The sequence below is a fragment of the Megalobrama amblycephala genome, linkage group LG2 (genome assembly GCF_018812025.1).
Source record: "Megalobrama amblycephala isolate DHTTF-2021 linkage group LG2, ASM1881202v1, whole genome shotgun sequence".
Classification (NCBI taxonomy): domain Eukaryota; kingdom Metazoa; phylum Chordata; class Actinopteri; order Cypriniformes; family Xenocyprididae; genus Megalobrama; species Megalobrama amblycephala.
In genome coordinates, this window is record NC_063045.1 from 30,573,724 (window position 1) to 30,597,873 (window position 24,150).

The following is a 24,150-nucleotide window of genomic DNA, read 5'->3' on the forward strand; positions in this document are numbered from 1 at the left end:
TGTCATGGCATATTTGCATCTTTTTATAATTGTTAAACAGATATGAACTATGTTCAGTTTAAATGATTTGATGTTCTTGTGTGCACCATATGTAAGCTCCAACAGAAAACCATTGTTAAGTGCTGGTTCAAATGTGTTGGACAATAAAAGAAACAAACTGCACTTTAGTGGGGGAAAAGCAGTCCATCTTTTTTCTGAAGTAGCAAAATTTATACTTGATATAAGAAAGAAATGTTGAATAAGGTTTTTATGATGATACATTTTTTACATTTTTTTTTTCTTTACCACAAATTTTAGTTCAGTTAATTTTCAGCTCTTTGTGTTATTTTAATTTAGTTTATAAATATGTTGTTGTTTTTTTTTTTGTTTTTTTTTTAATCATTAGTTTTCATCTTATTTTTAGCTTCAGTATACAATAAAAACCCTGCTGCTGGCCTCATCATTTTCATTCATCATCTTATGTAACAGCCAGACTGGCAGTTTCTTGAAAGTAAATAAGTAATTCTTCAATGAACTTTTGGGTCACCAAGAAATGTCAATCTCTGCTCACTTTAAAGCCAGCTGGAGACTTGTGGAGAGAGGAGGCTGTATTTTTTATGAGTGAGTGAAAATTGTAGCTCTCTTCACAGCTAAGGTGCCCTGAAAAAACTTCAGGTAATTGCAGCAAGCTTTCCTGAGGAGAATTAGCTCAACATGCTGTCAAAAATGCCATAACTCCATCCTGAGTAATCAGACTTTATGTTTCCTGAAGTGAAAATAACTATGTTACGAATTTCACCACTTGGCAAAATGTCTTGTCCGTGCAGGAAAGGATTACACTTGATGGTGAGTCGCACCAATGGAGATTTGTCAAATATGTGTAGGAGTTGATTTCCCAACTGGAAGCCACCAGCAACAGATTCAGAAAATTGTAATATTCCTCCACCACTCTAGTGTATCATTAGTTTGTTTTTATTTTTTGGGGAGAAAACAGATTTTCTAAGCTCATGTCTGCATGAAAACTGAAATCTAGGACAAGGCTCAGAGAAGAAATAAGTCTGGGAACTTCAAAGCACTTCAAGTAAGTTAGAAAAGTGACCTCTGGTCAGGCAATCACAGTCACTTGAGAGAATATAGAGTGCAGAGTATTTCCATGACAATTTGGCTGAATACTGATATGTTCTCCTTTCTGCTGTATGACAGAAATAGTATAAAATGTGTTGGCCTGCCACTACCAGCAGAAAAGTATAGTCAAAAAAAAAAAGAAAAAAAGAAAGAAAATAGCCGTGAGTTGTTTTCACACTGTTCATACTTTACTTTATATCAATTAACCCTAGATAGTCAATATTTCACACTGCACCAACTGAGAATTGAAACTCTCTCTTTAAATTCACTGAATTTGAATTGATTTGGCCACATTTGAACTGGAATTTGAACTCAAATGTGAGTACGAGGAATTTACTGATTTGCAAATCAAACTCAAAAGATATTCAACACAGGAAACATTCTGGGAGAATACCCTTTTTTTTTTAGGCTGTCGATTTAACACGTTAATTTAAGCAGTTAGATATGGGGGGAAAATGCATTAAAATGATTAACGCATTTAACACAGCTGCCTTGCCCCACACCTACATAGATCATCTTACATTTCATAAAGTTGATTAGTGATGAATATGAAACAGAGCAACATCTCCCTATATGATGGAACCCATAGACTGCAGTTAGACGCCTCTAAAATTCAAGATACCAGGGCAAAAATGCCTCATTTTTGTGTCCCATATTTATAATATAATATGATATAGTTAAAAAAAATTCCACGAATAACGAGCATTATATGAGTGCTGTTTTTGTCCAGAATAGCACAAGTGCAAATGTGATATTGATTTACAACATGTTAAAATTGTGTTTTTATAATTTAGACACAATAATGACTGTTTTTACCAAGCGTGCCATAAAAGTCCTGAAAAGTGAAGCCAAAGCTTCTCAATTGCCCCTAGGTGGATGGATGCAGCATAGGTCACAAACCCCGCCCTCTACATGTAATGTAATGGGACTTGAGAAAAACTAAATCAAATTACATGTCGAATATTTTTTTCCAAAGATGGTTTCTGTAATTTTAGGCAGTTTTTATCACGCTGATATAAGTTCAAGTGTTCGTTCTTTAAATAAGTTTGGTTTTAGTTAGTTATTTGATGCTATAAAAACGTGGGTTTTGACATCATGATTGACAACTGAGATTGACAGCTTCTCTGACTGAAGTAGTCACTGAAGCACCAACTGATTTTTTTCAGGATCTTCAGGAGGAGATTGGAGAAGGTGCGTTGTCCATCTTTATTTACAGTCTATGGTTTTTACTACCAATGAAAATATTACCTTAAAGACCACAGCAGAATATGCATAAGCAATGCTTTTATCACTTGTTTCTGCTTCTTTTTTCCATGTGTTTTGATCTGGAGATTCAGTATTCTTTCACAAGATGTGCAATAGCGCCCCTACTGTATGACAGTGAAAACACAGAAAGGCGGGGAAAGTGAGACTTGCGGTGCGTTCCAAACGGTATATATCACCTTCCGAAGGGCACTTCAGAGTGAAAACAATCATGGACGCCATATTCCAAACCGAAGTGGTCAAAACTGTCCACTTTAAATTTTGAAGGGTACAACTGATGGACACTTCGGGCCCCCATGATCCTTTGCACAGGGAAGTTGTTTGGCCAAACAGAATGGGTACAGGAGAGCCAAAATGCACTACTATACAGGAATTTTGTTATGATTTTAATGGTATTTGTAATGGAAACCATTAAACTTGTTCAGCAGGGCTAATGGTAACACCACTAATTAACATACAGTAAGGTAAAAATGTGGTGGACTCTTGGCAAATGAATACATTAGGCCAATAAAATGAACAAACAAGTTTATTAAATATGCATGAGAAAATGTGCATAAGAACAAAGAAATAATTTAGAACTACATGGCATGAATTATTCATAGGCAAAATGTATCCATTTAAAACCAATTGCTTATGAAGTAATATCCATTGGCCATGGTGCGATAAACCACAAATAAATAAATAAATAAATAAACTAACGTTAAACAAAAGACGCAGCTTGCACAATCTACTCATCGTTTAGAGCGTTTTTTTTTTGGGGGGGGGGGGGGATCAACCAGCGTACAAAATGTGCGACAAAGGCACCTCCTTGATTGTCTCATTAAGATGATGCAGTCATTAAGATGACTTTTTTTTACCCCTGCACGGCTGCACCCTTCATCCCTTGAAAGCTCTCACTCCGGAGGGTAAACCCTTTGAAGGGATTAGGGCATAGGGATGAGCCCTTCTGAATGGAACTCAGGGTTGTTTATGAAAATAATTAAGTTTATGTACTTAAATTAAATCTTAAAAATAAAAATAATAAAAACTTAAATAAAAGCTCAATAGAAATATATATAAAATATAAAAAAAATAATGACAAAAGAATTTTAAAAAATATAAAAACAAGCTAATTCAAAATATTAATAAATACTATAATAGCATATAAATAATACTAAAATAATACTGGACCCCGAGCTGGTCATATTTAGTTCTGTCAACCTAAACAGAGTGAAAAACGCACAACCAAGTCTAGATGAGGCGTTCTACAATAAGAAACAGGGAACAATTACAGAGGGAATGTTAATGATCATCACTAAGTGCAGATGAGAGATTTGCTCACTTGGTCAGAGGCAAGAGCTGCTCATGGTTAGAAAAATGACTGGTAATCAGACACCACTTTACAGAGAAATGTGTGGAGTGCCCAATCACACACACACAGATCAGACTGTTATGGCACAAAAGACAGGCCGTACACTTTGTTACCCTGGATGTCAGAGGCAAGGTGCACTTGACAGAGGAGCATAAACAAATGTCAGTGAGTGTGGAAACAAACACCTGCACAAATACACTTGCTCAGTGAGCTAATGACATGTTAAGCTCCTGTTCTGGCAATGAATCTTAAGGACTAAACATACACTAGGACACAAAGCTTCAAGCACAGTAATCATTAAAATAACGTGCTCCTCTAAAACTACTTTCTTTTTTGTAAGACATCACTGTCACAAAAGACAACCTCGAGGCTGTCCAAAGTCAGGCGCTGTAGTTCGAGGGTTTGGAAGGAGCTAGGAAGGCATGGCACGACGATGTATTCCAGTGCAAATGGAGATAATTTATTGACAATAACAGTGCATCCATGCAAAATTCAATGTAATAAAAAAAAATATATATATATAAAATGTTTACGAAACAGCACGTCCACTTTGCGAGTCAAACACAAAGGAAAATGGCTAACCTTAAACAGTTAGAAGGAAGAGCATAAGAAATGAAACTTACATTATGTAAACAAATGTACGTCTTGTGCAGTCGCTAGCGTCTATAGTTAGGCATCCTAACCAGTTACATGTAGACAGATATATACACCCGGGAATGATATAATGAAATGTTATAGATAAACCATGAGTTTAAACAATATATTAAACAAACCGAACAGTAACATTTACTACACTGAGGTGCACTAAAATGGCGCCCCAGTGATGACGTCATTGTAAGAGTTTGTCATTACAATCACCCTGCCCTCTTATTTTTCAATCCCGCTCTTAACTCTTTCCCTGCCATTGATGGAAATTTCAGGCAATCCATGTTTTCAATGTTATTCGGTAGGGGGGAACTATTACACATGTTCTGAAAGAGTACAGGATCTCCTGATCAAAACACAGGGGAAGAAGAAGAAATAAGCTATAGAAGTATTGCTTACGCACATAAGCTAACACGATCAAACATTATACAGAATTTACACTGCGTTCCAAATTATTATGCAAATGACATATCAGTAAGATTTCAGTAGAATAAACATTCAGATTTTAGTTTTTCTAAGAAAATGTTTGTTTATTTATCCATGTCTTTTTAGATAACTGGTATCAATCTCAGACAAAATAATTTGCCAGATCTATGGAAACCCTACTTAGAGGTTGTTCCACATTATTAAACAAGTCACAGTTCTCATGCAATATGGGAGGAAGAAAGATCTTTCTGAAGATGAAAAGCATGAAATGGTGCAATGTTGTGCAAAAGGCATGAAAACAACTATTATTTTGTGAAAACTGAATGGAGATTATCAAATTATCATAAGATTTGTGAGTGATTTAGAGCACAGCAGAACTTGGTCAGATAAAGGCTTATTAATGAAAGTTCCTGTCAAAAAAATTAATTGTATTAATGCAGCTATAAAAAAAAGCCAGTGTTGAGCAGCAAACAGGTATTTGAAGCTGCTGGTGTCTCTAGAGTCTCAAGAAGCTCTCCATGCTGGCTGGCAGTTGTGCGTAAAGATGCATTTTAGACACCACTAACCAAACCTCACAAAGAGAAACACTTACAGTGGGTTTAGAAATACATGAAGACTCATTTTTAAATAGTTTTATTCACTGACTAATGCCGTACTACAATAGATGGTCTAAACGAATGGATTTCTGGATGGTTGGTGAATGGCCACCACGTTCCAACAAGACTGCGACGTCAGCAAGGAGCTGGCGGGTGATGATTTGGGCTGGAATATTGGGAAGTGAGATGGAGGGTATTAAAATGACTTTTGCAAGATATGTGAAGTTCATAACTGGCCATTTTCAGCTAGATATAAAAAGGAGGATAGTGCCTTCTGAAATACAATGCACTATGCACTATCCCATGCTGCAAAAAAACACCACAGCAATAAAACTGTTTGAAAATGTATTTCTACACCCACTGTAAATGTTTCTCTTTGTGAGGTTTGGTTAGTGGTGTCTAAAATGCATGTTTACGCACAACTGCCAGCCTGCATGGTGAGGCTCTCAAGACTCTAGAGACACCAGCAGCTTCAAATACCTGTTTGCTGCTCAACATTGGCTTTTTTATAGCTGCCCTTTTAATACAATTAATTTTTTTGATAGGAACTTTAATTAATAAGCCTTTATCTGACCGAGTTCTGCTGTGCTCTAAATCACTCACAAATCTTATGATAATTTGATAATCTCCATTCAGCTTCACAAAATATTAGTTGTTTTCATGCCTTTTGCACAACATTGGACCATTTCATGCTTTTCATCTTCAGAAAGATCTTTCTTCCTCTCCATATGGCATGAGAACTGTGACTTGCTTAATAATGTGGAACAACCTCTAAGTAGGGTTTCCATAGAACTAAGTAGACATGGCAAATTATTTTGTCTGAGATTGATACCAGTTATCTAAAAAGACATGGATAAATAAACAAACATACATTTTCTTAGAAAAACTAAAATCTGAATGTTTATTCTACTGAAATCTTACTGATATGTCATTTGCATAATAATTTGGAACGCAGTGTAAATCAAAACTATTTAAAGTTAGTGAATGAAATGTTGACCCAGGACAAGGTATAGGACTGTGAAGCTTTGGGTGTATGACTGACTACTCTACTCGCTCTACTCCATCTATGTTTTGATTATCTTTGTTAATCCATCCTGATGAAGTCTTTGACAAAAACATGATTTTCTGAGCAACTTTTTTTAGTAAACGCTGGTGGGAAAAGAGTTAAACAATCTTCTGCTATTATGAAATGCCTTTACTTTAAATTTTAGATGAAATCAAGTCCTGCCCTACGTGTTTCCTGGTGAATATAGTAGTTTTCATTCTGAAAAATGAAACAGAGGTTAATGCATTACACATCAAACTATTAATGAACAAAACTTCTGTATATTTATTAATATAGGTTAATGTTAACATAATTTTTCAATGTATAAAAATATGATGTGTCTGTGTTATAGAAACTTAGAAACACAATGAAGCTTAAGCCACAATTGTGATCATGCTTCATTTCAAATCAGAGTTTATCTCTAAAACTATGCATTCTGTGAATAATTTCATAAGATCATGTCAGGTGAGTTTTTAGAGAAGGCTGATAAGATGCTAATGAAATATTTTATTGACCTTTTAAACATACATTTGGAGTCTATTGTCTAATGTCTGGCGAGGTAAACAGCTCAATTCATGCTCTATTGTTCTCAATCGAAGAAACCTTTCACACGTATGACCTACTGTAATCTTTATTATTCTTTTATCAGTATTCTTTTGTTTGTATTTAGCCATTATAGCCTTTATTCTGGAATTAAATCAACACCACTTTGATCAAATTTTACATGAATCCACATATTATCTGAAGTCTTTCTAGAAAACAAAACAAAAAAGGATTCCCGCAAAAATATTAAGCTTCATAACTGTTTTTTTCAACATCTATAACATTAATCAGAAATATTTTTTCTGTATATTTTGACAGCAAATCAGCATATTCGAATGATTTCTGAAAGATCATGTGAAACTGAAGACTGGAGTAATGATGCTGAAAATTCAGTTTTGATCACAGGAATAAATTACATTTTAACATATATTACAAGAGAAAACAGTTATTTTAAATTGGAATAATATTTCACAATATTACTGATTTTGCTGTATTTTTGACCAAATGAATGCAGCCTTGGTGAACATTAGAGAAAGTGAAAAATCTTACTGAACCCAAACTTTTGAATGGTACTGTAAATAAATAAGAAACAACATTAAATTATTGTTTAATCTCTGCCATTATAAGTGAGCTCAAGAGCTCAGTCTTTGTTTCCTCACCAACACAACAGCTCTCATCACACATGGAAATAACTAAAGGTCACAACAGCTGAACATCTATACAGAAACCATTCTCTCAATTAGCAAGGGCTGACATAGAAACACAAATGTATTAACTTTTAATCAAGGGCTGAATATATATGAGTAAGTAGGATTACTGTAGCAATAAACTGTATGACTCATAAAAGATGCCACAAAAACACAATAACAATATTGTATTAGCTACAACATCACTCAAAACCTCAAGAGGAATAATAGCAATACAATTTCTGTTTATTAAAGTTCTGCATTGTGACATGAAAACAAATCATGCTGCCAATACGGATGCCATAATGTGACAAGAAAATGCCCTTATTTTTGTTTAAATTGAGGCCAAATGATAAATATGCAAAACCATCCTGTTCTTTTCTCTCAGTGTTAACCAGACACAGCAATGTGATTTGCATTCATAAATGGCTTTGCATGTACTGTACATCTGCCACCAGATCGACTGAACGTGTTGGATAATACTGTATGTTGTCAGTTACAGTTTAATTCTCAAGACATGTAAAGGGTTGATGCCATATTTTGGTTTTAATAACTTACTAAATTCAGAATATTTTTTTAAGGAAACCAGGTTGATTTTGATTTTATGTGCATGGATTGATATTCTGTACAAAAGAATTGGCCAACTAGTTTGGATCTAAGGCAAAAACAACTGAATATACGTACTGAAAAATTACCTGAATTTTATCAAAGATTTACTAATTGTTGGTTTGTCAGAGGCTCAGACTTCCTCATGACTGCATCTGTAATTTGCCACAATTTTCCATCAATAGCGTAATGACAAAAAAAAAAAAAAAAAAAAAATGACATTACGCCAGCAGTTATTTAAAGTGTAAGTATGTTTTGGGATATCATTAAAATGATGCAGCTCTGACAGAAAATATAGTGTCATACACGCTGCAATCTGCTCCAAGATAATAAATAACAAGAGACAGATACAGAAGTAAACAGAGAAATCAACACACAAATCTCTGAGGAAAAAATGTGAAAATTTACACCTTGTGGTGAAAATTAAATGTGACTGCTGCAATATTGAAGGCTTATTTCCCAATCTTCTCATCATTTTGTCATTGTTGGGGAATAGTTGACAAAAAGTTTCTGTCCATTCCCTCATTTCTGTCCATTTCAAAGTGAAAATGTATGTTTCAAAGTATGTTTTTTAAGTCATTTTAATTTTGACTGGTTGATTGGTTGATTTCTGTGATTTTTCACAAGTACAAATATTCCATGTATTCTCTCAACATGAACAATAATTACAATCCAATTTGTAATATATTACAAAATTATATATAATATATAAAATAGTACAAAAGTTGTTTTACTTGAAAGTTATTTTAACATCTCAGCTGTGAGACATAACAGTTATACTCCAATAATATGCTTCCATCACTTTCACTTTTTTCTCAATCGAAGAAACCTTTCACACGTATGACCTACTGTAATCTTTATTATTGTTTTATCAGTATTCTTTTGTTTGTATTTAGCCATTATAGCCTTTATTCTGGAATTAAATCAACACCACTTTGATCTAGGGCTGGGCGATATATCACATGCGATTGTCATGTGCATTTCGTCAGTAAAGCCGGTTCCCTGATTACCACTAAATCGCCATCACCTGCTTTCAAATGGAGCGGCATTGAATAGACAGAACCGTAGATCACTGACAAGTTACGCAATATTGTGTTCATTATCGAAGGCGATTCATCTGCGATAATGAACGCGATATTGCGTAGCTTGTCAGTGAACTACGGCTCTGTATATTAAATGCCGCTCCATTTGAAAGCAGGTGATGGCGAATTTGCGGTAATCAGGGAACCGGCTTTACTGACAAAATGCGCGTGACAATCTCATGCGATATATCGCCCAGCCCTACTTTGATCCAATTTTACATTAATCCACCTGTTATCTGAAGTCTTTCTAGAAAACAAAACAAAAAAAGGATTCCCGCAAAAATATTAAGCTTCTCAACTGATTATTTCAACTTCTATAAAAATAATCAGAAATATTTTTTCTGTATATTTTAACAGCAAATCAGCATATTAGAATGATTTCTGAAAGATCATGTGAAACTGAAGACTGGAGTAATGATGCTGAAAATTCAGTTTTCATCACAGGAATAAATTACATTTTAACATATATTACATGAGAAAACAGTTATTTTAAATTGTAATAATATTTCACGACATTACTGATTTTGCTGTATTTTTGACCAAATGAATGCAGCCTGTGAGACATAACAGTTACAAATACTCCAATAGTATGCTTCCATCACTTTCACTTTTTTATGATTATTAATACAGAAAATCTTTCTGATGTAAATCTGTAGGAATCATATTGCAAGAGTGAATAAATAAAGATGGAAGTAGTTCCCTGTTAATATCAGGAATTTAATTAATAGTAGGAGTCTATAACTAATACCTGGTCACAAAATAGAGTCTTATGTTAAAGGGTTAACTCACCCAAAAATGAAACACCCTTGTGTCGTTCTACACCCCTAAGTCTTCATTCATCTTTGGCACACAAATTAAGATATTTTCATTAAATCTGATGGCTCAGTGAGGCCTCTATTGAGAGCAAAGCCACTGAACCTCTCAAGGTCCATAAAGGTACTAAAAAAATATTTAAAGCAGTTCATATGAGTACAGTGGTTCTACCTTAAAATAATAAAGCGATGAGAAAACTTTTTGTGTGCCAAAAAAACAAAATGGCCAATTTCAAAACACTACTTCAGGGCTTTACGAATCGAATCAGTGGTTTGGAGAGCCAAAGTCACGTGATTTCAGTAGTTTAGCCATTGATAGGAGATCCAAAACAAAAGATTCGTAAAGCTCAGAAGCTTCATGAAGCAGTGTTTTGAATTGGCCCATCACTATTGTTGAAAAGTCGTTATTTTGTTGTTGTCTTTTTGCCACACAAAACAGTATTCTTGTTGCTTTATAATATTAAGGTTGAACCACTGAACTCACATGAACTGTTTTAAATATGTTTTTAGTACCTTTATGGATTTTGAATGACTTTGCTCTCAAAAGAGGCCTCACTGAGCCATTGGATTTCATCAAAAATATCTTAATTTGTATTCCGAAGATGAACGAAGGTCTTACGGGTGTAGAACAACATGAAGGTGAGTAATTAATTACATTATTTTAATTTTTGGGTGAACTAACCATTTAATTTAATGTCAAATGAAAAGATAAATGTCAACATAATAAAATTGCAAAAATATTTGCTACGTTCATTTTGTGGTTTCTGTGTCAAACCACATGACAAACAAAGAAATAAAATAAATAAATAAATAAATAAATAAAAATCAAGCAAGCAAGCAAAAAAAAAAAAAAAAAATTAAACAAAACAAAAACCAAAACTAAACAAATGAAATAAAATGCAAAGCCTAACAAAACAAAACAAAAAACAAAACAAAAAACATGAATGAATGAATGAATGAATGAATGAATGAATATTAACATTTTCTGTCCAGCCAAATGAAACTACATGAGTTTCATAAAGGTATGTCCTTTCTTTAAGGATGTAGAATTATACGTCTTGCCAGCTGCCCATATTTTCTAATATATATTCTATTTTAATATGATTATCAAAAGGTTATATGGTTATTATAGAAAATAAAGACGTTTATTTCTGGTGCAGCAGACTGCACAACTCAATTTAAAACAGAGCAGAATTATCTGTTTGAAATTGAATTGCTTGCTCTGTGCTAATGGCTGGTGCTGCTGCATTGTAGGAAGATGGGAATGGGCGATCATATTTCTCTGCAGAGGGGGAAGCTCTTGGGGGAAGAGCTTCACTTTCTGCTGTCTAATGCTGCGGTGGACCGGGCTGGTCTAGCTCAGAGTACTGGCTGTGGAAAGACTGAATGGGGTGTGTATTACATTAATGTTACACCACAGAAACCTCTGGGAACATTGTGATTCCACTTCAGAAAATCACTAACAGGCTTTTATTGCCACCCACCGTTATGCTGTTAAAAGCTACAGCAGGATTTATTGCATAAAGTGCTTTAAGGACCGTAAAGTAGTAGTTTACTGTAAGATGCAATGGTGACACTAAAGTTGTTCTAGTGAAAAAATCTTTAGGACCTGTTGGATGCGCAGTGGTGGCTGAAATGAATTCATCCAAGTGCATTCATAACTATGTTTGGAAACCTTAAAACTGATGAAAGTACAAATTACACAAATTGGAAATGGAGAAGCACCAAATTGCAATCGCCTCTTTATCGGAAAGAGATCAAAGTACCCTTTCAACGACACTCCTTATTCTGAGTCTCAGTCCTCTAAGGGCAGAGACAGAAACAGATCAACAAAGTTCTGAGTCTCCAGCCTACAAAGGTGAGACAATAACAGATACAACATTCTGAGTCTCCGGCCTGTGAAGGAAGAGACATCACCAGATTCCATGATCTGAGTCTACAGCTTGTGAGGCAGCAACAGATATGACCATGTTCTGAGTTTCCAGTCTGTGAGGAAACATTAACCGATACTATGTTCAAAGTCTTTGTCCAGCAAGACAATGACAGATGCAGCATGTCCTGAGTTTCCATGCCAGAAAGACAAATGCGGATTGACCCAAGTGTTTGGCCCAGGGAGCCACAACACGACTGCAACAGAGTTTGTAAGCATGTGTGAACGCGTCTTTGTGTTATGTTTCAGTGTTTATTGTGCGTTTGGTAGTTTGGAAAAGTTGTAGTTAAAATGCAAATTGATTAGCTATATGCCAGTGGAAGACGAAGATCGAGTTGCTGGTTATAATTACAACGTGGATTTTACTGCTTATCTCATGCCTTCACATAACACCTGTGAGATGTACCGCGTAGCTCCAGTACAGCCGCAAATTTTTGCCGTAGTGGCATAGGCCGTATTATGTTCGATACCCAGTGGATTTTATAAGATCACAAAATTTTTTGAATGATGGCGGCTATATGGAAAATGCCACTAGGAACAACGATGTATCAAAAATATGGAAACCGCGGAAGTGAGGATTGAAGGGTGGCGTGCATCAAAGACTGAGGAAGCAGCGTCTCAGAAGGATTTCTTTGCCGACTATCGTGATGGCAAATGTCCAGTCTCTAAGGAATAAAATCGATGAACTGCAAGCCACTGTACATGTTCACCACACATAGAGAGAGGCCTACATTTTGGGCTTTACAGAGACTCCGTTTTAACTACTAACGGCTTTGGGACTCCTCTGCAAACCGATCGAGATTCAGTGATTACAGGTTAAAGTCAAGGAGGCGGTGTTTGTCTATACAGTGCGTACGGAAAGTATTCAGACACCCTTAAATTTTTTCACTCTTTGTTATATTGCAGCCATTTGCTAAAATAATTTTTGCAGATTTATTAAAAAAGAAAAACTGAAATATCACATGGTCCTAAGTATTCAGACCCTTTGCTGTGACACTCATATATTTAACTCAGGTGCTGTCCATTTCTTCTGATCATCCTTGAGATGGTTCTACACCTTCATTTGAGTCCAGCTGTGTTTGATTATACTGATTGGACTTGATTAGGAAAGCCACACACCTGTCTACATAAGACCTTACAGCTCACAGTGCATGTCAGAGCAAATGAGAATCATGAGGTCAAAGGAACTGCCTGAAGAGCTCAGAGACAGAATTGTGGCAAGGCACAGATCTGGCCAAGGTTACAAAAAAATTTCTGCTGCACTTAAGGTTCCTAAGAGCACAGTGGCCTCCATAATCCTTAAATGGAAGACGTTTGGGACGACCAGAACCCTTCCTAGAGCTGGCCGTCCGGCCAAACTGAACTATCGGGGGAGAAGAGCCTTGGTGAGAGAGGTAATGAAGAACCCAAAGATCACTGTGGCTGAGCTCCAGAGATGCAGTCGGGAGATGGGAGAAAGTTGTAGAAAGTCAACCATCACTGCAGCCCTCCACCAGTCGGGGCTTTATGGCAGAGTGGCCCGACGGAAGCCTCTCCTCAGTGCAAGACACATGAAAGCCCGGATGGAGTTTGCTAAAAAACACCTGAAGGACTCCAAGATGGTGAGAAATAAGATTCTCTGATCTGATGAGACCAAGATAGAACTTTTTGGTCTTAATTCTAAGTGGTATGTGTGGAGAAAACCAGGCACTGCTCATCACCTGTCCAATACAGTCCCAACAGTGAAGCATGGTGGTGGCAGCATCATGCTGTGGGGGTGTTTTTCAGCTGCAGGGACAGGACGACTGGTTGCAATTGAGGGAAAGATGAATGCGGCCAAGTACAGGGATATCCTGGACGAAAACCTTCTCCAGAGTGCTCAGGACCTCAGACTGGGCCGAAGGTTTACCTTCCAACAAGACAATGACCCTAAGCACACAGCTAAAATAACGAAGGAGTGGCTTCACAACAACTCCGTGACTGTTCTTGAATGGCCCAGCCAGAGCCCTGACTTAAACCCAATTGAGCATCTCTGGAGAGACCTAAAAATGGCTGTCCACCAACGTTTACCATCCAACCTGACAGAACTGGAGAGGATCTGCAAGGAGGAATGGCAGAGGATCCCCAAATCCAGGTGTGAAAAACTTGTTGCATCTTTCCCAAAAAGACTCATGGCTGTATTAGATCAAAAGGGTGCTTCTACTAAATACTGAGCAAAGGGTCTGAATACTTAGGACCATGTGATATTTCAGTTTTTCTTTTTTAATAAATCTGCAAACATGTAAAAAATTCTGTGTTTTTCTGTCAATATGGGGTGCTGTGTGTACATTAATGAGGAAAAAAAATGAACTTAAATGATTTTAGCAAATGGCTGCAATATAACAAAGAGTAAAAAATTTAAGGGGGTCTGAATACTTTCCATACCCACTGTACATTAATGAAAGGTGGTGCAATTCAGTAATCGTAAGAGAAACATTGTGCACCCAAGACATTGAACTGCTTTCTGTGTCATTGCGGCCATTTTACTTAACTCAAGAATTCCCTCAAATCTTTGTTACGGTGGTGTATATTCACCCTAAAGCAAATGAGGCTAAAGTGAAGGAGACTCTTGAACGTATTGTTTCTAAGTTGCAAAATGTTTCCCCTGATACCCCTAATTTTATCATGGGGGATTTTAACCATTGCTCTTTGAAACACACTCTGCTAAATTTTCAACAGTATGTTACCTGTGCAACACGATTTAACAAGACTTTGGACTTGTGTTATGGTTCCGTCAGAGGTGCATAGTAATTCACCCTTGGGACTGTCTGACCATAACACTGTTTTTTTAATTCCTGTGTATAAAACAGTTTTAAAAAAAGTACAAGGCTAAAAACAAATCTATCAGGAAATGGTCTGTGGATTCATCTTTAGCATTGCAAGGATGTTTTGATTGTACAAATTGTGAGGTTTTTGAAAACTAATGTTCTGATATTGATAAATTAACAGATGTTGTAAGTAGTTACATATTTTTTGTGAGGATATTCTTATCCCTCAAAAATCTATATGAACTTTTGCTAATACAAAGCCATGGATAACTAAATCTATAAAGTACCTTATGATTGAAAGAAACAAGGCATTTCATACAGGTGACTTGGAAAGGAAGCATGATTTCAATAAACAAATAAAGTGTGAAATTAGGAGGGCCAAAAATAAATACAAGGAGAAAGTAGAGGAGGATCTTAGAAGAAACAGACTTTTTTTTAAATCAACAGGATGTTATAAACAGTTTAAAAAAGTGCAAGGTGGGAAAATCCAAAATATTCCTAAATTGTGGAAAGAAACCATAGTTGTGCCTGTAGGGAAGACAAGTTATGACTCTTAATGATTTTAGACCTGTTGCTCTGACATCACTGGTGATGAAATGTTTTGAGAAATTTGTCAGGGATGAACTTTTACTGAAAACTCAAAAGTCTTTTAGATCCATTGCAGTTTGCAGAAGGGGAGTTGAGGATGCCTAATCCACCCCGTTAAACATGATTATGAAACATCTGGAGGGAAGTAAAACCCATGTTAAATTGCTTTTTGTAGATTTTTCATCAGCTTTTAATACTATTCAGCCCCATGTTTTAATAAAGAAATAAATTTCAGAGTTTAAATTAGTTATTAGATTTTTTAAGTGATAGAATGCAGAGAGTGAGAGTAAACAGTACCTTATCAGACACCCTTATTACATCCACAGGTTCTCCTCAAGGATGTGTTCTTTCACCCTTGCTCTATATTTTATATACTAATGATTGTGTGAGTAGACAAAGACAGGTTCATTTTAAAATTCGCTGATGATACTGTCGTTGTTGTTAGTTTGTTGACTAAGGATGAGAATTGTGGTGAATAATTTTATGACATGGTGTGACTGTGCCTTTTTGCAAGTAAACATAAAAAAGACCAAAGATATGGTAATTGATTTTAGATCCAGTCCTTCGTCTCCTCAACCAACTAGAATAAAACGTCAAATGGCGGAATGGGCCAGCAGTTACAAGCACCTTGGGCTTATTATTGATGATAAGTTGCGTTTCGATATTCATGTTGAAGCTGTATGCAAAAAAGGCCAGAAATGGTTACACTGTCTTCGGAGGCTCTCTACTTTTAATATTAGTAGGACTCTTATGACTAAGTATTATAAATCTTATATTGAATCTGTACTTTGCTTTTCTATATGCTGTTGGTATGGTAATGTAAATGTTAAACATAGAAACTCATTGAATGGCATTGTCAACCATGGTAGTAAGATTATTGGCATTAAGCAGACTGAGTTATTAAAGGGATAGTTCACCCAAAAATGAAAATTCTGTCAGTAATTACTCACCCTCATGTTGATACAACCATGTAAGTCTTTCTTTCATCTTCGGATCACAAATTAATATTTTTGTGATTAAATATGAGCGGTGGAATACTCCTCCATTGGCTTTAAGGGGGCCCAAACTTGTCCGTCCAGAAAGTCAGTGAAGAAAATGTTTAAATAGTCCATGCCACTACAGTGGCTCAACCGTACGTTTCTCAAGCGACGATAATACTTTTCGTGCGAAAAAAACAAACAAAAGAACGACTTTATTCAACTATTCATTTTCTCTCTTGTAGGCCTCTGACGTTAGTTCACGAGAGCTCCATGACGCATGCGCGAGAACTAAACTGACGACGGTCTTCTTCTACTACTACTTGTTACTGGCTGCTCACTCCTTAGGAGTATTAACGCCACCTAGTGTTCAAGATGAAGTGCTGGCATAGCCGGAAGCGCTAAACTTTGTTTACAAGCAGGTGAACGCACGCACTAAGTCATGTGAAAATCTGGACTGCTACACTCACTATGGTCGAAATGATACTTTGATGTATCATTTCAATTTGTATATGGCTATATATTAAATACTTTGATGTTCATCTATGATGAAATGATACTTTTGGCAGGATTTTTCAATTTGACCAATACTCTTTTAACTTGGTAAACTGGTGTGAGGAAAGGCTGGTTATGGTTTGATGAACTTTTCTGTGTGTGTGTACTCACCGCTGTGCTGGCAGCTGCCTGCTTGGACTCCTCTGTCAGCAAAGTTAGCATCTGTTCTACCTTCTGCTCTTCCTCTGTGCTGATGTAGTCCGTATCTATGCAAAACAAACACACACAACAAATGTCAGACTTTGCACACAGTACTGACAGATCGTACATTTGAAGAATTGCTCTTTGGTGCGCTCTTCACCAATGTATGCCATGACTAAACATGGACCGGATTTTCAACCTCAGTTTAGTTAGCTGGCACTGACAAAGTGCAATAGTCCTCACAGTTATTTATTTATTCATTTATTTATTTATAAATCAAATGTAAATTCGTGTTAAATCATTAAATGAAAAAAAGAAACCAGATACAATTCTATTTATTTTCTAATAATGTAACTAATGTTCTATTTATTAAAACCAAGTCAATCTCATCAAGTTAGTGTTCTGAGCATTTTTACATGTATTCCAAAATAATAACTGAAGGCAGTAACAATTTAAACAATATATTTTATTTGTGTATAGCTTGTTTACAATCATGTGGTTCTGATAACGCGCAAAATTCAGCTGGAGTGCAGGAAGTAAAGAAACAGAATGGAAGACATAGAGGAAAGTCCGTATTGTAGCACTTTAGACAACTATTTCAAAATAAACAAAAAAATCACCACTTATATTGGATGTGATCCTTATGTTATGAAGAGGAACGATTTTTGTACTGAATTGAAAGACTTGCCTGCCATCGAGGCGGTAGATTAGAGAATATGAGAATATTCATTTGAGTATCAGCAGACGCAAAGCGTTATTAAAGGTCCCGTTCTTCGTGATCCCATGTTTCAAACTTTAGTTAGTGTGTAATGTTGCTGTTAGAGTATAAATAAAATCTGTAAAATTTTAAAGCTCAAAGTTCAATGCCAAGCGAGATATTTTATTTAACAGAAGTCGCCTACATCGAAGGGCCAGTTTGGACTACATCCCTCTACTTCCTTCTTTAATGACGTCACTAGTTTTTTGACTAACCTCCGCCCACAGGAATACACAAGAGTTGCGTTTGTAGAGTGTGTTTGTCGCCATGTCGTCGAAACGCTGTTATTTTCATCCCGCAGTCCAATCACCTTTGTTTGGCCTTCCCAGGGACGCTGTACTTAGAGATCAATGGTTACAATTTATGTTTAACGCGGTTCCCGAAAATTATAATTGTGGTATCCTTACTGCAATAGTTAATGTTGGACTGCAGTGCACATAATGGCCACAAGAGGGGACTATGTTTATGTATATGGCTGTTTTCCGTATGAGGTACTCTTCTGAGTGAGTGCTAACGTTGTACATTTTCTGTCGCTTCTTGTGGAGATTAAAGAGTTCAGTCTCTCGGGAATTATTGTCTTTTGTGTTCATTCGGCACAACACCACAATAATCCACATGTAAAACTATGTGCAGCACACGTTATGGTAAGAGGCGTGACCTTTCCGGGCAAGTTGCGCTAAGCTGCTGTCGAATCACAACACAGGAACCGCTGGCACAATCAGAACTCGTTACGTATTTCTGAAGGAGGGACTTCATAGAACAAGGAAGTCATCAGCCCGTTTTTATGACAGTGGAAACAGCGGTATACAGATAAGTAAATTATGTGAAAAATACTGTGTTTTTTTACACGCGAAACATGAACACGTTATATTGCACACTATAAACACAATCAAAGCTTCAAAAAACAACGAAAAACGGGACCTTTAAAGGCGACAACTTTTAAAGTTAAAAAACTATATAAGTTACGTAAATGATGAAAGTTCTTTGTGGTTTCTCGGTTTGATCTATTTGAGCAATCATAAATGATGAAAACACAGGAATTTTGAGTTTGTGATAGCGATTCCTATATAGAAAAATCACTTCCTGCCCTCCAGCTGCATTTCGCGGAGCAGCAATGACGTCATGTGCAAACAACCTACTGATGTTCAGCTGTTCTTTTTAATAATCAACTTCTTCCGGATCATCAGTCATGCTAGCTAAACACTGTCTGTCACAGACACAAAGATGTATCTTTAATTTCACCAAGCTGATTGCTTAATAAAACCCCAGAGTCATCACGTTTTCAGGTCTTTTCAAGTTTGATTTTGAGTGACAAAGTGGTGATATCTAAGTGGGTGAGCTGTTTACTTACATTTTAATTAGTCTTCCCATTGACGCCATCATTTTGACTCATAAACAAGAGGAGGGATTTATCGCACAAACCAATCATAACCAATCACATCCAATTATAGTGGGATGGAGGCATTGCCTCCTCTCACATGACTTTCCCCCATTCATTGTCCCGTTGTAACTTCACCTCTGGGTGTCACTGTTGGACAGTGTTTCTTTACTTATACACTTTTTAATGTCACATTTTGCAAAATTTGCATTGTTTTATTTTTATAATATGGATTATTTTCTCATTCTATTTTTTTTTGAGGAGGCACTGCCTCCAGGAAACGCCCCTGATATATAGGCTTATATCAACAACTGCAAAGCATCCAATGTGTAAACAAAATGATTTACATTCTAAATCCAGCATAAACTCATAATAAAATCATAAACAGCATAAAATCTCCATATTTTAAACATTCAAGACAGACGTCACTACCTGAACAGCGATTGGCTACCACCCACATACACACACCCCCACCCAACACAAAAACACACACCTTTATTTATTCTCATTCTCTATTGATTTTTAATATGTCATGTGCATGCAGATAGATTTTAATAATCAATTTAAAAATTATGTAAAAAATAAAAACGGCATTAATTAGCGCCCTCTCATGGTACGGCTACAGGCGCCACTGAATACACTAGTAGATGGCAAGAAGTGACTGTTAAAAAATATATTTGTTAGTAATGAAATAAGTGAAGTGTTTATGAGTGAGTCATTGAATCATGCATTCAACCTGACTATTTACAAAAATTAATTCATTTAAATGTAAATGTATTTAAATATTTTTAAATAGAGTGCGGCAATTAATAATTTGTCAGAACCTCTAGTAAATTACATGATATTTTGTTTAGTTGTCTATTCAGAATTGTGGGAGAAGTTGTCTATTCAGAATTGATCTCTATTTTGAACAAACAAATTGTGATTCTCAATTTATCCAAAATTGTGCAGCTCTAATATACTATAACTGCAAGGAACAAAAAAAAAATAATAAAAAAATCAGAATTATAGTGTGAAGTGACTTTTTTTTTTTTTTTTGATGTGCATCTAGGAATTTATTTCATAAATATGTTTTCATTGTATTTTTTGAGCCTCAATTTGAGCCTTTTTATGCACAATTTAATTAGCAATGTGGTCTTTCCATTCAGCATTTCATATGCAAAGATTTGCGACCATTAAACTAAATTTATTTATTAATTTTATTTTGTCAAAATGTATTATACATATAATTAAAACTTATACATTTTATTATTTGATTATTTGATATTATTTGATTTTTTAATATTATTATAATTTTACATAAATGTAAACACATTTTAACAACTTTTAACAAAAATAATGCCAAAACTGTCCTTGTGAAAACCACAACACCTGAAATAACATTATAATTACACCACTATTACAATACAATGTAATATATTAAATGCTTTCATTTTTTATATACATTTTATTTGCGAAAGAAAAATATTTGCTTAGAAAATACAATAAAAACCATTAAAGTCACAAAACTGCAAGTTAAGTTCGCAGCTTCACTTCTTTAAACCCTTAAATGCATACCTCGGGTCTTTAGTGACCCGGGACGTCATTCACTACCCTCCTCCTGATTCATTTTTTAAAGTTATACATCAACCTTCTTGGTATTCCTCAATCAATTCATTATAAAGAATATAACAAGAAAAAAATCATAAAATTATAAAAGAATGCCTATTTTTGTATTCATTTTTTGTAAAAATTTGTACAGGGTCGCAAACGACCCGAGGTGTGCATGAGTGTACGTATATTTTTTCTGCACAACAATAATTGAATCTTAGAAGATGGAATAAGTACAATTCACCTTTATTCCACAAGGTGGCAGTGTCTGATACACAATGCTGAAGTGAGGACTCTTTCAGACAGAAAACGAAATAAGAAAAACATGAAATGGCTCAGCGATTTACTGCAGAACAAGTACTGAACGCAATCAAATATGACTGTAACTATTACAGGATGAATCTGGTGAAGCTGTTAGCGATCGAAATATTGATTTTGAAGATGCTGAAAATTATATAGTTTTGAGAATACGTTTGAGATCGCGAATGGGCTCATATTCGTGACCTCAAACATAAAACTAGCCTATTATTTGCTGAATTTACTGGCAAATGAGCTCTGACGAGGACAGTGATGATGGCATAAAACATCTGCTCAAACCGAGCCCTTTCAAGCTCCAAAAGTTAACAAAATATGATTTATTTTATTCTTCTGTAATTGTTACTCTAATATCAGAGGAGTTTTATATTATCGTGACAGGTAGAGATCCTTCCGTGTTAGATATAGATCCAGGTCGATAAAGACCCGAATATGTAAGAATGATTGGCGAAACAGTCATGCATTTAAGGGTTAATTTAGTTTAGCTTAGTTTAGTTTAGTTCCTTGCTTACACTGATAATGGATATAATACCAATCTCTCTCCAATTGTGTATCAATGCTAAAATGTTTGCCAAGTGTGTTAAACTATGCTTTCAAATTTATGGTCTTAAAGTACTCAACAGCACTTCATACAAACAGAATGAATAATATTAAAAAGATCCAAAAGTACGCACTTCACATATGCATGTATGCAAATGCCAAGGAGATACCGCAGTTACGACTGCCAGTCAAAATTTCGTTAAACAGCCTTGATTGGCACAATTAAAAAAAGATCAATGCCAAAGAAAAGACTTTCGTAATTGCATTCAGGTCATTTTTCCATCCGTCACTCGTTGGCTTTAACTGCTACAGGGGGACGGAGTGATAGACCCTTCCCATCCCCCTCCACCCAGGCTTATCATTGGGACTCCGGGATCAGCTTGATAATTTTAGACTCTCGTTGCGCGCCAAAGGTCTGGGAGGCTTGTTTTTCCTTCAGCTTTTACTTTCCCCACAGCAATTTCATGCTTGTCTAGTCTGTGAGTGCCAAAATTGGCCCTGACATTGCCAATCATCACTGCTCTGTCCAATGTTTTGGACTGATGAACAGCAATGACAGTCGGCGTCTTGATTGTGAGTGGAAGATGAAGTGGAAAACGACAATGTTATGAGTTCCGACTAAGTTAACAGTTCTTAAGTTAAACCATCTGTTGCTACAATCACACAGCAGTTGAAAACAAGGTGTCAAAGTTTGGCTGCATAGCATGGTCTTTTAAGCCCCAGCAGGTACAACTACATCCTCTGTAAACCAAAAAAAAAAAAAAAAAAAATCTTTATCTATTGACAACCATTCAAAAGTAAACATGTATTCTAAATATTTCAATATATTATATTTTTATACATAAATAGTTTTCATTCACTGCTCAGCTTCAGCTCAAATAGTCTGATTTTTCTTAATAAGTAAGTAATAGGTAATAGTAATAAGTAAGCAGGTCCTCCGTGCTTGATAATGTCTATAATTTGTGCTTTGTCAGTAATCCATGACAAGCATTCAGAAACACATGCAGATTGTTCTGATGAAGGCCATCACGTCTAACACGTAACGGGTGGTTAGCATGTTCCTTTGGGTCCTTTGAGAGCCTGGAGACCCTTATGACTGAATGTCACCAATCAGAACATGAGCCACATCTGTTGCAAAAGCACAGCCAGATGAGCCGTGCATTACACAGGCAAATTATAAAGACCGCAGTGATATTTACCTGGAATATTTATGAGGGGCATTCAAAAGAAAGCTGCGCTAATAAAACTTTTGGCCCATCACTATGAAACCCTTCCAGGTTTTTATCATTAGCACAGATCAAAATGCATCATTTAACTGGCAAACCTCACACAAACTCAGCTTGCATAGCTTATATTAATAGTTCATCCAAATATGAACATTCAGGCTTCATTTAGTCAACCTCATGATGCCCCAAACCTGCTCTTTATAAATGGATACAAAAACAGAGAATAAAATAAGAGAAGACTAAGGTCATCAGCTTCAAAAAAATTAAGAAAAACAGGGCTGGTATTGATTAGATTTAAATCATATTCACAAGATTTCAATTAAATTCCATTCAACTCAGAATGGAATAATTATACATAATTAATGAAATCTTATTTTATATACATTTAAATCAAATCGGTCATGCTTTATTTTAATTGAACGACATGCCATATTTTAACTGTGAATAACAAAGTAAAAATATTGTTTTTCTCACACTACACTATTGCATGGATTCAGAAGACTTGGAACATAGCGCAAGTGTTATTGATTACTTCAGTGGTGCACCGTGTCATTTTTGGAGCTAAACCGCCCCAGTTCCCAAAATAAAACATAAGCACTCTGAACATTCTACAATTGATCTTTTTTCAAAGAAACATAATTATATGGGTTAGGAAAATGCTAGAAGGGTGAGTAAATGATGACGAATTTACAATTTTGGCTAAACTAAACGCCCGTTCACAAAAAGGATGATAACTATAACGATAAAGATTAAGTTGTAAAAAACATTCTAAATGTAAAAGAATAGCAGAGTCCACACCACAACTACAACGATAAGGGCACAGCTGGAATCACATTCAGAACATTGACAGCCAATCAGAATCCATCCTGCTTTAAAGGTGCAGTATGTAAGAATTATGTCCGCTAGAGGTCGCTAGAAGCCCATTCAAAACAAAGGCGTAGCTTGATGACGCCAAGTTTGAGAGTGGAATCTTGGGACATGTGGTGTTCACCTAAACGGATGGTGCAAAAGAATAGGGATAGGACTCGGGAAGAAGTCATGTTCATAATCATGCGATTATTAACGTTACTGTAGTATGAAGCAGAGCAGGACCGAGTGTTGTGGGAGCTGAACGAGGCCGCTGGAGCGAATGCGCAACACACGCCTCACGAGCAGCAGAACTTTTATTATGACACAGTCGCCAGCGACGCTTCCGCTTTTCCGGTCAT

General features: G+C 35.9%; 1 protein-coding gene across 2 annotated transcripts in view; it reads right to left on the reverse strand.

Annotated features, from left to right (window-relative positions):
* The window catches only part of LOC125255036 (E3 ubiquitin-protein ligase RNF123), a 193,753-nt gene that overhangs the window by 23,891 nt on the left and 145,712 nt on the right, over window positions 1–24,150 (reverse strand). For both annotated transcript variants that reach the window (XM_048169943.1, XM_048169953.1), the window contains exon 37: window positions 17,107–17,201. In XM_048169943.1, coding sequence (XP_048025900.1) covers window positions 17,107–17,201 — 95 coding nt within the window. The remainder of the gene's footprint in view (window positions 1–17,106; window positions 17,202–24,150) is intronic.